This window comes from Halyomorpha halys, unplaced genomic scaffold (assembly GCF_000696795.3).
Source record: "Halyomorpha halys isolate HHAL.00 unplaced genomic scaffold, Hhal_1.1 Scaffold157.1, whole genome shotgun sequence".
Classification (NCBI taxonomy): domain Eukaryota; kingdom Metazoa; phylum Arthropoda; class Insecta; order Hemiptera; family Pentatomidae; genus Halyomorpha; species Halyomorpha halys.
The window spans coordinates 1,323,906-1,339,516 of record NW_027114029.1 but is presented as its reverse complement, the minus strand read 5'-3'; the positions used below and the strand labels follow the sequence as shown (position 1 = coordinate 1,339,516).

The 15,611-nt window shown below is 33.0% G+C and overlaps 1 protein-coding gene across 3 annotated transcripts in view; it reads left to right on the top strand.

The window, feature by feature from the left end:
- Positions 1-11,517, top strand: part of Ptx1 (pituitary homeobox homolog Ptx1) — a 105,326-nt gene extending 93,809 nt beyond the window's left edge. For all 3 annotated transcript variants that reach the window (XM_014417479.3, XM_014417476.3, XM_014417477.3), the window contains exon 5: positions 7,927-11,517. In XM_014417479.3, coding sequence (XP_014272965.1) covers positions 7,927-8,367 — 441 coding nt within the window. In that variant the 3' untranslated portion in view covers positions 8,368-11,517. The remainder of the gene's footprint in view (positions 1-7,926) is intronic.
- The last annotated feature ends 4,094 nt before the right edge of the window (positions 11,518-15,611 follow it).

Below are 15,611 nucleotides of genomic sequence, written 5' to 3'. Positions count from 1 at the left end.
AAAGAAACTTAAAAATTAAATTTTGCTTTCAACAGTAAATATAAAATTTTATTTTTATACCATAGCCTTTCAGCTTTATTATATCACTAATTTTTCGATTTTTCATACAAGTTTAATGCATATTTAGTTAATGCCTCATTTTTCTATTTGTTCCGTATGTCATTTAAAATTAATATTTTAAAGTTTCGGGTAAGGTCTGCTCCCAGTACTATCTTGTGTTGCCTTTGACTCAGTACAGTAAATAAATAAAAATTATGAAAATATGCCAAGATATGAAACGCACCGAGAAAGAAATTTAATATTCAAGAAATAGAATGAATAACACAAAGTTACATTTCGAGTGCATATAATAACAATTCGAGAAAGGGCTAAAGCTTCCCTACAGAGTGAGCTAACAGTTTTATCTGGCAGGGCGGCTTACAAGGTGATACATTGAGCCCTGTAATAATCTCACTATATCTCCTCCGGGTTAGAGGTGCCCTTATGTGCTCTCTCGATTGCTGTAAGCCGATACACAACTGCTTTGTTTTATTAGTCTTATTTTCCTTCACTGGATCTTGTCGGAGGCAATCAAGAAATGTGTAAAGATCGCAATCCACCGGGAATGTAAAGAAGGCTTATGATTATACGGTGTGATTTCTGAATCTTGTCCCTTAATTATTCATTATGATGGGCATTGGCTGATTGAATAATCGTTTCTTATAATTCATGTTATGTAAAAAAATAGTTTAATAAATTATGATCATTGATTGATTGATCTACTAAGAAAAAACCCTTAACAGTTCAATTAATTTATTAAAGTACATTTTTAAGTGATCACCGAGTAATATATTATTTTACATTCCCGTACTATCCGAGCAACGACTAGTACAAGCAAATGAACAGTTGTATAACTTGTAAAATAGGGATTGGTCCGCCGTAAGCCAGATTGGAGGTATCCCTGTTAACAACTACTTATTTTCCGACGTTTCGCCCCACTTTGTAGAGCTACATCAGAGCTGTTCGAAAATCATAAATCTATCAACTTAAATAGCCCTAATGAAGCTCGACAAAGTGGGGCGAAACGTCAGAAAATAAATAGTTATTAACTATTTTTGTTTATCCTTGGACCGCAACCCTGACTATCTTCTCCATAATTTGAAATTATACGGTCAACTATTTATATTAAAAAAGTAAAATCTGTACAGCTACAGCCCATGAAGGGTTAAGGGTGCAGTACTTTGTAAGTAAGTACTGTTACTCGACTAACGGTTGTGCAAGGAGATGATTTGGTCAGTATCACACTCGACCACCAGATTTTTACCCAATTTATGAGGCTGGGTTAGGCCTCCAGAACCCACAGGGTTGACTCACAGTGTACAGTGTATTGGAAAACATTTTTCTGCTCAACCAGATACGAACCCGGATCGGGAGTCTGTAGGAATGTGCCTTACCACAGTGCCACCCCGCTCCCTATTTATATATATGATACAATTATGTTTTATTTATACATTAGACTCCTTTAAATTAAGCACGTATATTAAATCTTTTTTTTCGACATTTCGGGGGACATTACGCCCCTCTCTTCTATATCTATAATTTAATATAAAATAAACTTCGTTTAAATATGGACTGACTGCCCTACAGTTTCATTTAATGATGTTACTCTTACCCCTGTCGAACAGATCCGCTACCTTACCTTGGATTACATTTGGACAAGCGATCAACCTGGAATCCTCACACCAGACTGAAAAGATAGGAAACTGCACGTCGATTTCCACTATTATAGCACTTACTAGACAAACGGTCTAAACTTCCAACAGATTATTACAAAAGACTGATCTACATGACTGTAATAAGGCCAATCTGGACATATGGAGTAGAGCTTTGGGGCTCCACTAAACCTTCGAATTCCCCTCGTATTCAATCCATACAATCCAAAATCCTTCATAAAATCCTCAATGATCCTTACTTTGTCACAAATAAAATTATACATAAAGACCTTAATGTTCTAGCCCGAACCAGATATCACTCCTTCCATTATAAACTCTCTAACCACTCAAACCCCCTAGTTTCTAATCTTGCATCCTCTTCCATTTCTGACAATCCTCCGAGGCGCCTGAAAAGAAGATGGGCACGAGACCAGCTAATGTAAAATGTCATTAGATGCTACCAATGGGTAGTTTCTCTACACGCCTGTAACACTCCAATTTAAGTTAGATCAGATTTACTAAATGTATTATAATGTACAGTTGTAAATAGAAATAAATAAATATTAAAAAAAAAAGTTTAAATATGGAATAAATTTAGTTTAAAATAAACTTCCAATCGCCTATTGAATTCATAAATATAAATTTTATTGTATATATTTTTTGTGTATGTATTTTATTCATAAATATAGATTTTTTTTGGCTGGTTCGTTTCCTAGACTAGTAGTACTGCCTGCCACTCACGCCCTTCTAGCCAGCGCAACAGTCCCATTCCCGGATTCTCGCAGTCAATGAAACAGAAAGACAATCACTGTCCAATAGCACGGTCGGAACTGGCGTGACAGCTCTCTAATCCGTTACTATTTGACAGGCACTATTTCAGGGGCGATTCCAAATTAAGGAGCCCGTGGGTGAATAAGCACTATTGCCGCCCAGCCGACCAGATAACCGATTCCCACCTCCCTCCCCTTCCATTGTCCCCGGCCAATATAGATTGACATTTAAAGCCTGGTATTGCGGCTATAAACCCGCAGACCCGAGGGTTCTTTGCCGGCCGCCGCTCGCATAATTGACTTTATATTAAAACTATAACCAGTCGCCACACATCCTAAGCTGAGCTAATATTGACAGAACAGTTTTTGCCTCCCGGCATCTGCCCGGTGGGCGGGACAATGATTCTTTATAAATCAGCTCTCCCCCTCGTCATGGAACCCCATTCATTTTTCTTCCCTGCCACACGGAGTGACACCCCCGAGGTATAATTAATAACTAAAGTTTTCAATGGTAAACAATGGAACACAGAGAGAACAAATGGGATTTAATATTCTAATAAATATCGATCGTGAAAATAAGGTGCAGTCATTCACATAGTAGGATACTGACGTCAACTGTGGTAAAGTAATCATAGATGTTATTATGCTAAAAGATGTTAATAAACGCATCATTGAGTATGATTTCAGTCAGTTTTATAAAAAATATTTAGACTACTCAAACCTCCCTAAGTTGGGTAATTCGGTCAAAATTGACGAAATTTAGTTCTCCAATAAGCAGTTCGCAGGTCCCTGAGTTACTACCATTATAAACCAGGCCATATGATATAGTTCTCGATCTCACTCTGGTTAGAATAGGTTAGTTAAGAGTTGCATAGCCAATTAATAATGCTGTGGTTGGAGTACTTTAGAATTAAAGCAACCAAAGGAATTATGACAGACGAATCGAAATCATTTTTAATAGCGAATTAGTCGGAATAATTAAATGAAAGATATTCTGGGTTTTCTTTTTAGGAAATTGATTATATTAATTTTTTCAATAGTTGAGGTGAAGAAAAATTCCAATTAGAATATAAACTATCCTATATTTTGTGCTTGTACAACATTTCCGGACATTATCCCATATTTACGTAGTATTGTATCTCTAAATTTGTCATTTTTTAATTTTCCATTTTGAAATCTATTTGTCATTTATTCACATATAGTCTACAATTGTTTTATAACTACATTATATAAATTTAAATGATGTAAATATAAATAATTTAGACTATATGTGTATAGATGACAAGATTTCAAAATGGAAAAAATGACAAATGTAGAGATACAATAGTACATGAATATAGGATGAAATCCCGAAACGTACATGGACAAAACTTAGAATAGTTTATATTTTAATTGGAAATGTCTTCACCTCAACAATTTAATAAATTAAAGATAGTTTTATGTACTATAAAGTAGTTTATAACATTTATCTTCCTAGGGGTAATAATTTTTATGATATTTGCACATGAATATGAAATTTTGTCCATCAACTTGAAATCAATTTATTTTAGCAACTGTCGTGAAAACTACTACCCTACAAAGATAAACGTCATAAAGTACTTTATAGTACACTAAACTACCTATAATTTGAGCGCTAATAGACATCTGTACGTTTCCTGAGATATCGATTTCCCACAATAAATTCACTAACTACTGACTTTTCAGTCCACTTTTTATAAAATGTTGCTTATTAAAAATAAATCATGTTCTTATTAGGTTTTGTGTGTAAGTGTTGCAGGTAGTTTCTAAGAATGGAGAAAAAAAAAATTAATTTTTTTTAAACATTTTAAAATAGGATTATTCTTCTTTCTCTAACTCTTGAATGCCGTCAAGTGTGAAGTCTCATTCTCAGTCCATCTAGCCCACCGGTCCCTGGCTAGTCTTCTCATCTCCGGGATAATGCGTCCTCTTGCTGTCCCAAGTTTTCCAATGTACTCAGAATACATGCACTTGGGTCTGCCAAGTATGTCTTCCTTCCGACCTTGCTTCCAAACATCACCTAGCTTTTCTCCTGTCGTCCATTCTACAGACGTGTCCATACCATTTCAGTTGCTGCTCTTGCACTATGTCTCACACTGATTTCACATCCAGATCATCCCGAATCCTTTCATATCTGACACAATCTCTCCTGGTCTTACCAACGGAGGAATCTCATTTCTGCTGACGTCATCCTTCCTACGTGCTTGTCGAGAGCTTTCTGGTCCATATAGGAGGACTGAGAAGAACACGGATTTAAATATCCGTATTTTGGCATCTCTGCTTACTTCTTACTTCCCTATAAGAGTTTTGAAAATTTAATGGTACACTCCATTGACTTCTTCACTCGATTTAGATCCTCCTGGTCTATTTTACCATCTTTACTTATTATACTCCCTAGATACGTATTAGTATTCGTATGTTCTAGGGGTTCACCATTACACAAAACCCTAGGCTCTGCGTTTTTTTCCGACACAAAAATAATTTTGCTTTTGTTAGGGTTTATTTGTAAACCTCTTATCTTCAGTTCCTCATTCCATTCATCCAAGGATGTCTAAAGAGCCTCTTCAGAGTCAGCTATCAGTACAATATCACCGCTTGAGCCAGTACTAGAGTTAGGTTCCAAAAAACTACAAGTGCTCTTGGGCATCTCCTTTTACATTCCATATCTCATCCATAAGAAGGACAAACAGTAGTGGGCTTAGGCTGTCTCCCTGGTCAAACATCGCGGCCTTTCCACTTTTATAAGGGAATAAAGCAGGGAGACAGCTTTAAAATAGGCACCACTTTTTATTCTCCCTAACTATACTTTGCAGACTCATCAATTTTGACTGGTAATTATACGCATTTTTCATTAAAGTAATAAAATATTGGTGTGAAATGACTGAATTTTTTTCCTTTGGGAGCGAAAATGTGAATTTTCTTATAACCACACTTCAGAATAATGACAGTATACAGCCTGCTGCCGCGTTGGACCCTTTCGCTTCCTCCGCAGCACACAGTCCCCCGTGCCCTAGGGTGAAGGCAAACCCTAATAAATATCAAAGAGAAACTACTGAAGGTTTAATCGAGCGACGGCTGTATTAAAAACAAGGAGAGGAGATGGATGGGAACGCGATGGGAGGGGACAGCTCCTTTCACAGCCGAGGATTATCTTCGCTCTGATAGGATTAGGAGCGCCCTTCCGATACTCAATTAGCTCCCTGCTTCGGTTCCTTTGATTGTTTGTGTACACAATTAGCTTATCTTGTTAGTCTGCTTCTCTTGTTGCAAAAATTAGTGCGTATTCCTAATTTATCGAAAGAATTTAGATCCCACCATGGTACTAACATATTTTATCCACACATGGGTACTGACTTGGTCGAAATCAATTAGGTATCTGTTCATACGTCAATCTTCTACACCGGAAAGGTTCAATTTACACCATTTACATATTTAAGCAATTTTCTTTTCTTATCTTTCGAAAAATTTTCTTATTTTAAAAGTTATTAACACTACACCGACGTTTCGGAGTCCTCCGTCTTCAGAGTACTTTAGGGTATTAAAACAATAATATTCTTTCTCTTCGTGCCTCCAAATATGAATTTTACTTTGTCAATTTAAAAAATAAATAAATTACGGAAAACCACTACTCGGTATCTTTTTCACACTGATAGTTAGTGTAGGATAAATGTTTCAGTTTGATAAAGATACAAAAGAATTTTACTAGTGTTTTCCCGAAATATTTTATTTATTTTAAATTTTGACGGAGTAGAATTTATGGATTTTAGATTTTTAGAGTTATAGTATTCTAATTGGAAGTTTTCTCCACCTCAAAATCTTAATAAATTTTTCATAGCTATGCATATCTCCTTCTTTAACTGAATCGGAGAATGATTGCTCTTTTAATTGAACTATCCAATTCTTAAGCCATTCATTAAAGCTACCTACCTAATAATAAAATTAACTCTTTGAAATAATTTAATTTAGAATGTATTAAAACAACTTTGTTAAAAGAAAAAATATTTTATCAGTGATTTCTCAAAATCAAGTGTTTTGGATAACAATTTTCGATTGTCGCTAATTTTGTCTGCATTTATATGCCCTGATTTTTTTTCACTTCTGATTGTTTCTGAATTGGCAAAACATTGAGTGGTAAGTATTTTAACTGTCATTTAAGAGTATCGAGGACTTTTTCTAAACTTTTTTTTTTTAATACAGTCTTTTTAATTGAGAAGTCTCTTCAATAAAATATAAACACGTGAGTTAAAGAATAGTGAATTTTGTCATAAAATAGTAAGTGATTCAATGTTAGCTATTGAAATTGACTTATAATGAAAATACTCATAGGCAACTTAACTACCCCAAATTTACATTGTGATTATAGTTAGGTGCATATAATAATTGTAAACTAATGAAGAGATATATGGAATCGAGGGTAACTAGATAGAAGGAGGTGCTTACATACACAGGGACCGCGCGAGGAGATAGGAGAAGACAAGGGTTAGCAAATATTTAGTGGGTGACAGGGCTGGTGTAAGGGTTGGTTTAGCCCAGTCAACAACCCCCGCTGTGTCCACCACCTTTCATCGTCGCCTTTCATCTTTTGTCCACTGCACCTGCTCTTTTGTCGTTATCACACTTCTTCGATATTTTCATCGGTGTTGAACTTAAAATAAAAGATATTTTCGTAATGCTAATATGAGCCACCGTTTCGCACCATGTTGCAGGGCTTTATCAGGACTAATAAGAAATACAAACACTTAAATGGAGTAAACATAAATAAACAATGTCAATAAAGGATTGAAAAGAACTTTAAAAGTAATATTAAAAATTAAGAAAGAATTATAAAAATACAGGCTTACAAAAGATTGAAAAAGGGAATAATTATTTTTGTAATTCTTTTTTTTTACCTGTTTTTATTGTTATTGTCTAAAACCTTTTGTTATTCTCATTTAATTTTCAGCTTCACTATACAAGTTTTTAAAATTTTTAATTGACATTGTTTATTTATTTTTACTCATTTAAGTGTTTGTATTTTTTTTTTAAACCTGATGATGCCCTGTAACATGGGGCGAAACGTTGGCTCAATATAAATAGTTTAATCACTATTTGAGTTTTTCTTTGACTGCACCGGACCATCTTCCTTTTGTTATTACACACGGTCAATCAGCCATCTTTCAAAAGATATTTTCTGCTCAATATATCGATAAATACATATTTAATGTTTTCCAGTGGGTTTGCTATAATTTATGAGATAATATATGGCTTTTTTCATATTCAATTTATTATTTTAATTATATTCATCATGTAAAATATTATATCATATTCTATGGCACTAAGCCTCTTGACCATGCCTATGGTATTAATCTAAAGGTCTCAAAATAAATAAAGAATGTTGTAATTATTATTATTAGATAAGATATAAATTTTATATGATACTCTACTTATGATGGTGATTGGTGTTTCAGGTGTGGTTCAAGAACCGACGGGCCAAGTGGAGGAAGCGGGAGAGGAACGCAATGAACGCGGCGGCCGCAGCAGCCGCAGACTTCAAGAGCGGGTTCGGACATGGGCTGATGCAGCCCTTCACCGACACCGAGTCCCTCTACAGTTCTTACACTTCTTACAACAACTGGGCCAGCAAGGTGCCCTCGCCCTTGGGGTCCAAACCCTTCACCTGGACTATGAACCCCCTCAGCTCCATCAACCACCAGTCCACCTGCTTCCAGGGCGGCCAGGGGATGCCCAGCCCGCCGGTCACCTCCCCCTGCTACGGGGGCAGTAACTACATGTACCACCCCCGACCCCCTGAGCCCTGCATGTCGTCCCCACTGGCCACCCTCCGCCTCAAGACCAAGCCCAGCACTCCCCAACCGCTGTCCGCCTGCCAGTACGCACCGCCGCTTTGACCGTACTCGGTGGAGCAGCTCATTCAGGAGCGCAGGCCCGAGGAGTTCTAGCTGGTCTTAGTTTCGTACAAGGTGTATCAAGACTGAGGCTCATTGTACAGTAGAAGCATATTCTTTTCTCTATTGTTAGCTATAGCCGCTGTATACCCCCTCCCTCTGTATATAGTCGCAAGGGGGTCGTTGTGGATTCTGGTTTGAGCAGAAGGTGCAGCAGGTCGTTTAGATTATCTTTCTACCACCTTTCTAGACATAGATTGACGGGTGTCATCTACCAGAAGGAAGTACTGTACATTATTTATAGTTACTCACCTTTGGATAGGCTTTTATTTTACCAATTTCTGAATCGAACAAATTTAACACGATCGAATAGATTCGATTTGAAAAAAATATATATAATTAAATTGACTTTTAATATGAAGTAATAAGTTTCAAGAGGTAACAAATATAAAAGAATTTAGATAGTAGAACAATATCTATGATTATTACTTAAACTCGGATATGTCTGCTTGGTTAGTACCCATAAAAATTAATTGGTTCCCCAGTCCAGTATACGTAAACGTAAACAAATATTAATATATCATGTTCAAATTAATTAAGATACATGTATTGGAAAAATAAAAAAATAAAAATAGACAATACAAAAAGTATCGATTTGAAAAATCTGGATAAACAAAATCAAAAAGTTATTAAAAGTAAAATATAAAAAAATAAAATAAACATACATTCAAATATTTTTCGAAGCTAATACAACTATGGATATATGTGATGATTAAATCATTATTAATAAGCAAAAAAGTCATGGCTTACTTTTCATATCAAAGCAGTAAATAATTCACAAATCAGACAATATTTTGAAAATATGGCAATAAATACATATTGAACATAAGTGCTTAAATCGAAAATTCTAAATCTAAAGTTTTTACACTAACTAATTCTCGTAGTTTAAAGTTTTGATGAGTCATTATTCGAAAAAACTATTTTTCACACAGGATACTGATGACCATATCAGAAAAAAAAATGTCTTATTATTTAATTCTAGTTATTATCTAATTTCTGCCACTATTTGACCGCATCTTCCATCTTCCTTTTTTATAAGTTTAATATAGTATAAATAATTATGTTCTATATAACTTTTGAACATATTAAGTTCATGATCTCATTATCATTACGGTTAGAAATATTTTTATTCAAGTTCCAAATATTAAATGTTTAGATCCTGCTTCACCTCCTCGCTCAACGTAAGGTGCAATCCTTTAACGCCATAAGTACTGTTTTGGACGAGTGAGACTTACATTCGAATGTTATATTCAATTTAGAATTCATTTTTTAATAATTTTTTTTTTTTATCATTTTAAGAATCGCACTCGCTCAAAACAGAACAACGATACTTTGTAACCACCCAATAAAATTTAGAGAGTGATATAAAAATTGTTAAAATGAAAAAAAAGCAAATAGGTGTATTTTATTGAGTGTACAACGAGATTTTATAGGTTTAATGTATCATTTATTGGTATACTAGGTATAGATGTTGTCTTAATCGAGTTTTCGAGTGATAAAATCCATTTGCTGTAAATTTGTATCCGGATGAGAAGTTTTAGGAGAAATTTTTCAAAATTTTCCACGTGAGACATATCCTTAGGAAAAATAATTGCAAATCTGCAGTATGTCTGTGATGTGTGGAAAAATTAATTTCCGTGCTATGATAGATTTTAAGAAGTAGTCAATGTTCTGAATATCCAAATCTACTTCCCGTATGAATTATGAAGTTAAAAGATTTTTTTCTAATGTTTGAATATAAACTCAAAATTATTTTCTTTTCAACTGGTTTTTGGGCTTAAATCAGCATAACGAGAACTTTCACAATCAAAAGTTTATTAATTAACTAAAAATAGAAATTGTTTCAAGTATTAATGACAAAATTATTGAACTTTATTTTTTCAAAAACTCAGGATTCAAAAACTTCAACGTATATCTAGTCAATGTTTGTGCTCAGTGTCTGTATGTGAGGAAATTTCTCCAAGGTAAAACTATTTTGTTTCAAAATAGTATGGCATTATTATAATAATATTCTGGTAATGTATTAAAATAGAAGTTAACTTAAAGAAAAAATATTAAAAAAATAAATAAATATATCGACAGATCGTGTAAATAATGTATCCTTCTCGAAGACGTCAGAAAAAAATCGGTTGTTTATTTTATTTTAATGGTAGTTCAATATTTGTTTGTCTGGAGTTGGAGAGTAAAAAGTTGCATTGGATTCTGTCCAAACGGAAGTTTAAAAAACAGAAATGTCAGTAGCAATAATGTTGTAAGAGTATGTGCAATTTTATAATGGCGTCTATAACTGTTATGTACAGTTTGGAGCCGGTGTATATATTTGTATGTATATTTAATATATAATACGAGAGGTTCTAGTCTGGACTCCCAAAGAGTGCCTCACTACATTAGTGGGGAAACGGCTCAGGGGTGTCGTGTTCCCAACCTGCTCTCTTAGCTTAATTATAAAAACAAAAAATAAATAAAAAAATAATAAAGCATTCGAATATTTATGGTTGAATATTTAAATAGATTTTGTTAAAAATCGATTATGGAGCAGGTTGGGTACCACATAAGCGTCCGATTAAGACAGAACGGAATTTTAATATCCTCTGTACACCATAATAAATAAATATATACTTTCCTTTTTACAGTGTCCTCATTTTTATATATTTGAACTATGTAATAGATAATTAATTTATCCTATCTCTTTCAGCTATGCATTATTCGAAATGTAATTTTTTAAGAGAACAAGCAATAATGAACAGTTAAAATGTTATTTGATAGAAAATTATTTAGAATAATCCCCATTTGTAATATTAATAGATATAATATTCTATGTCAATGACTATTCACGATTTTTCATAAATTAAAGTATAACACTACTCACAGCTTAATATTTAATTCCTCATTCTTCACCAATTATATGGATGTTAAAATGTTCGTTCTGTTCCTTTTGTAAATTATATAGTATATATATGAAAAAATTATATATTGAGTCGGTTAAGGAATTGTGTATACACATTTATGTATGTACATAAGTATATAATGTATCGAATTATATAAATATAACCAAAACGTTTATTACAATAATAATAAAATGAATACATACTATATCTTGACTTGTTTAATTATCAAAACCTTTCTCATTTACAGGTTTTATACATCATCTACCAGTATTCATAAATTTATTTATTATTATATACAAGTTTTATAACCATTGTCGCTATGTGACGTGAAGTTTTCTATTATTTGAAAAGCAAAAAGTTAAGAAATTTGAGGACCAATTTTGAACTGCGAAAACTATAGTTAAATATAGTACCCTAACTGTTTCTGAAATTTAAAAACAATATCTATACCCCTCAAGTTAAAAAATTAGGATTATATAGTTATCATGTTATTTGAATAAAAAAAATATATTCTCCTAAAGTGTCAATTTGCAACAGGCAAGAGAAAAATCTTGTGCAAAACCTGCATCACACAAATTTCACTTAACACAAGGAAAGGTGAAAATTTCAAATATAATTTTTTTATTGAGAAAAATGGTATTTAAAATTTTATTGGGATGCGAGAAACGAATATCAACTGTATTTCTGCATAGAAAACAACAGTTTAGCAAAATATAACAATCCTTATGATTAGGATCGGAGAAGATCGAGTACTCTCGCCTGTCTCCGAGCTTCCAGTCATAAAACAGATATCTCTATTTATCTTCTTTTCTTCCATAGTAAATATTTATATTTTTATTATTACTACTAACAATGAGATATGGTTCATTACTTCAAATATAAAAAAATTAAAGATACTTCAGAGAAACACTAGTTGAAAATTCGGCTATAAGCCCTTTCAAACTATGACAATAAGAATAATCCCTATCTATATATCAAACACAGCTTAGTAATACGTTAATACACATAGTTTAATGAAAACTGTTTTTGAGAAAATCGAAAAAATTTATAAAATTGATTCCGTAAAGAGGCTTGGTCGACTTTAACGCAAAAGTTGCCGTAATATCCCAGGCATACAATACACCTGCCCTAAATATGTTATTTCAGTTTAGTCCGACTTTTCGTTTTTGAGCCAGATTTTGTTCACGCACAGACCATTTTGAGAGACTAGGTTATTTGGGGTTATATTACTCAAGAAAATTGAAAACTTGTTTCCTCCGATTTCCAATTTTTTCACAATACCCCTCACTATACATCCCATGTAGTAAGTCACTGCCTACACTTCATAGTATTCTATTTTTCAGACAATCAATGACTTTACCAAAAAAAAAAAAAAAAAAAAAATTTGCCAAAGCTCTAAATAACACAAGTAAAATCAGTTTTTTTAAGATGTTCACACGAAAGTTAATTACATGTAATTACGAATGTACAACATCGACATTGTCGGCCGTTTAATTAAACGGCCAGCAATATCAATAAAGTTTTCAGATAAAATATTTAGAGCAATGATTCACCTTTTAAAACCACACGTCACATTTTAAATAACTTAAAGTAATTGCATAGAAAATGCACTTAATTAATCCACAACGATAGAGGCGTATACGCTTCGAGTCAGTAGCCACATCAACAAGTACTGGTAAATGGTATAGCCATCAGCTTGATCGACATTTTCAAGAAACGTTTAGGATATAGTAGTTTAATTGCACAAATTAGTTAATGTATGTGCAAACGTTAATGTCTCAATTATATTTATATATTTTTAACCTCCTGTGAGTACGCATTATTAACCCCATATGATAAACAGATGTATAATTATGACAATTTTGATTGAGGTAATACTAACACATCCTAAATAAACACTAAATGATAATAAAATAAAAACTGTGTAAAGCAATTTTTTTCAAGCCATGTAGATAATGACATAATTTCCTTTGTGAAATTCAAAGTTTGACTAATTATGAGGTAAATATAATTCTATGAGAATTGTTGTTATAGTGAATTTTTGTTGTTTGTAGATTTATTAAAGTACATGAATATGGGACAATATTCACAAAACGTTTACTTGCTAGAATTCCTAAAAAGAAAATCCTAAATAAACACATATAATTACTTGAATGTTAAAAATTCATTTTATTCTTAAAAAAAAAAAGATTTTTCTCATTCTTTCAGTGCTTAGTACCTCTTTTACAGAATATACCATAAGAAAAAAAAAATCAGAGCTTCTTAAAAGTAGAATATAAAAAATAAAAACTGTAAATGAACCTGTTTAATTTTTTTACTTTAATAATTATTAAAAATAGATTAATTGAAGTAGGGTTATTCGTAATTATTCATGAAAACCATCATTACCAATAAGTACGCTTCAGACCTCAATAATCCACTATTGAACAACTTCACATAAAAATCAAATTTTTGAGAAAAAACAAGATGCGTGAGGTAGTATCTGTATTACTAGTTTTCATTGTGATTATAAAAGCATTTTATTTTCTTTCAGAATCAATTACAGCAAACGGTAGAAAGTCGAAGAATCGATCATATATATACCTTTAATAAACTAAAAAGTATGCATGTAAAAGTCTGTTATAGAGGGCTACAGAAGAAAATTATATAATGCTGAAATTTCAATTAGCTATTCAATCTCAAACTGAGTGCAAAGAATATTAGATGTCTATAAATAGGTATAAGTTATCAAATTTGAGATTTATGAACGATGCAGTTAAATAACTGTATTAAATTGGAAAAATTCCCTAGCTCATTGGCAGAGATCAAGCAGTCAATAATCTCCTTGTGTTTGTATAATGTGAATTCGTGAAGCTCTAAACACAAAAAACAAATATAATCACAGAAAGAGGTAAAAAGAAAGTAATGAGATTTCCATGTTAATTCAAAATAGGGATGATTAAATTTAAAAAAAAAAGGAATAGTCAGTGGTCGAAAAAATAATTAAATATGAACAAAATTTTTAACCTGGAAGTTACGTAACGTATCAGCAGAACGTATCTAAAGGTTTGAAAAAAAGATTTTAAGATGCATTTATGCATTATCTGTGGAAGAGAATGATTCGTTTCGCCTCAGAAAAAATAAAGAGCTCACTGTTTAATGATCCGTGGGTGTGTATCCCAATTCGCAAGAGTGCAAAGAGTTAGATGGCTGGACCACATAATCAGAATGAGCGAAGAGAGGATAGTCAGAAGATTGTATTCTGGGAACTCCAATGGAGTAAAGCCACGGAGAAGATCGCAGGGAAGGACTTTAGACTGCTGTCTTGTCAAACAGCCACTCTTGAATTTTTTGTATTATTTTATTTTAAAAGCGTGTACTAATTCGTAAGTTGGTCGTTATATTTTGACAAATTTTATAGTTATTAACAACAAAACTCTCCTTAGAGCCTGTTTTTTAAAAAAATAGATGAAACTTGAAGAAACTAGATAGATGAAAAACTATGTTACTAAATTGCTATACAAATGATGTAAGTCCCACATGACTGATTTAGAAGGATCTTGATTTTCGACCTTAATAACTTCATCTAAAATCTATAAATGTGTATGTACCTTTAACTATGGTAAATTATATATTAGACAATGTAGAAAGTAACCGTCTGATCCGGAACAGCATCAGCAAAAATAAAGCTAAATTTGGATCTATATTTATTTTGAAAAAGCTCTCAGTTAGTTTCTAAGATAACCTAATCACAATAAACGGTTACTGAGTATAGTGCAACCAAGATGGGTTTACCTGTGAGTAAAGAGAGTTTTTTTTTCTACCTTTTGGAAGTGTGTGTCAGGTGATGGCACAACTGAACATTGATCGTACATTCATTTAGAGTAAAGAGAGAGGGGAAATGTGCAGTGATATATGTTCTCCCACCAACCCCTCCTCCCACCCCCACTCTTCTGCCCACTAGGTCTGTTATAACAACCACTTCTGACTTAATGGAGCATGCGGAGTAAGTGTTTTTCCTATCAAATTCTGTATGCGCATGCTCCGTACAGTTCTTGTTGGAACAGACCTACTCAGTTAACTGGACTACCTTTCCTAACCTTTCCTTTCCTCTCCTCGTTTTACAACTTTACAATTCCTCGTATCATTTTTTCAAAACTATTAACCATTAATATCACAAGATTATAAGTTTAACATGTTAAAATTAACTACGTAGAGTGGAAACTATCCACTCTCAAATCAAAAACGTAATTATGAACTTATTTAAATTCATGAAAATAGAGAGTGATCCAATCCATGTTTCCTCAGTTATGAAAAGCC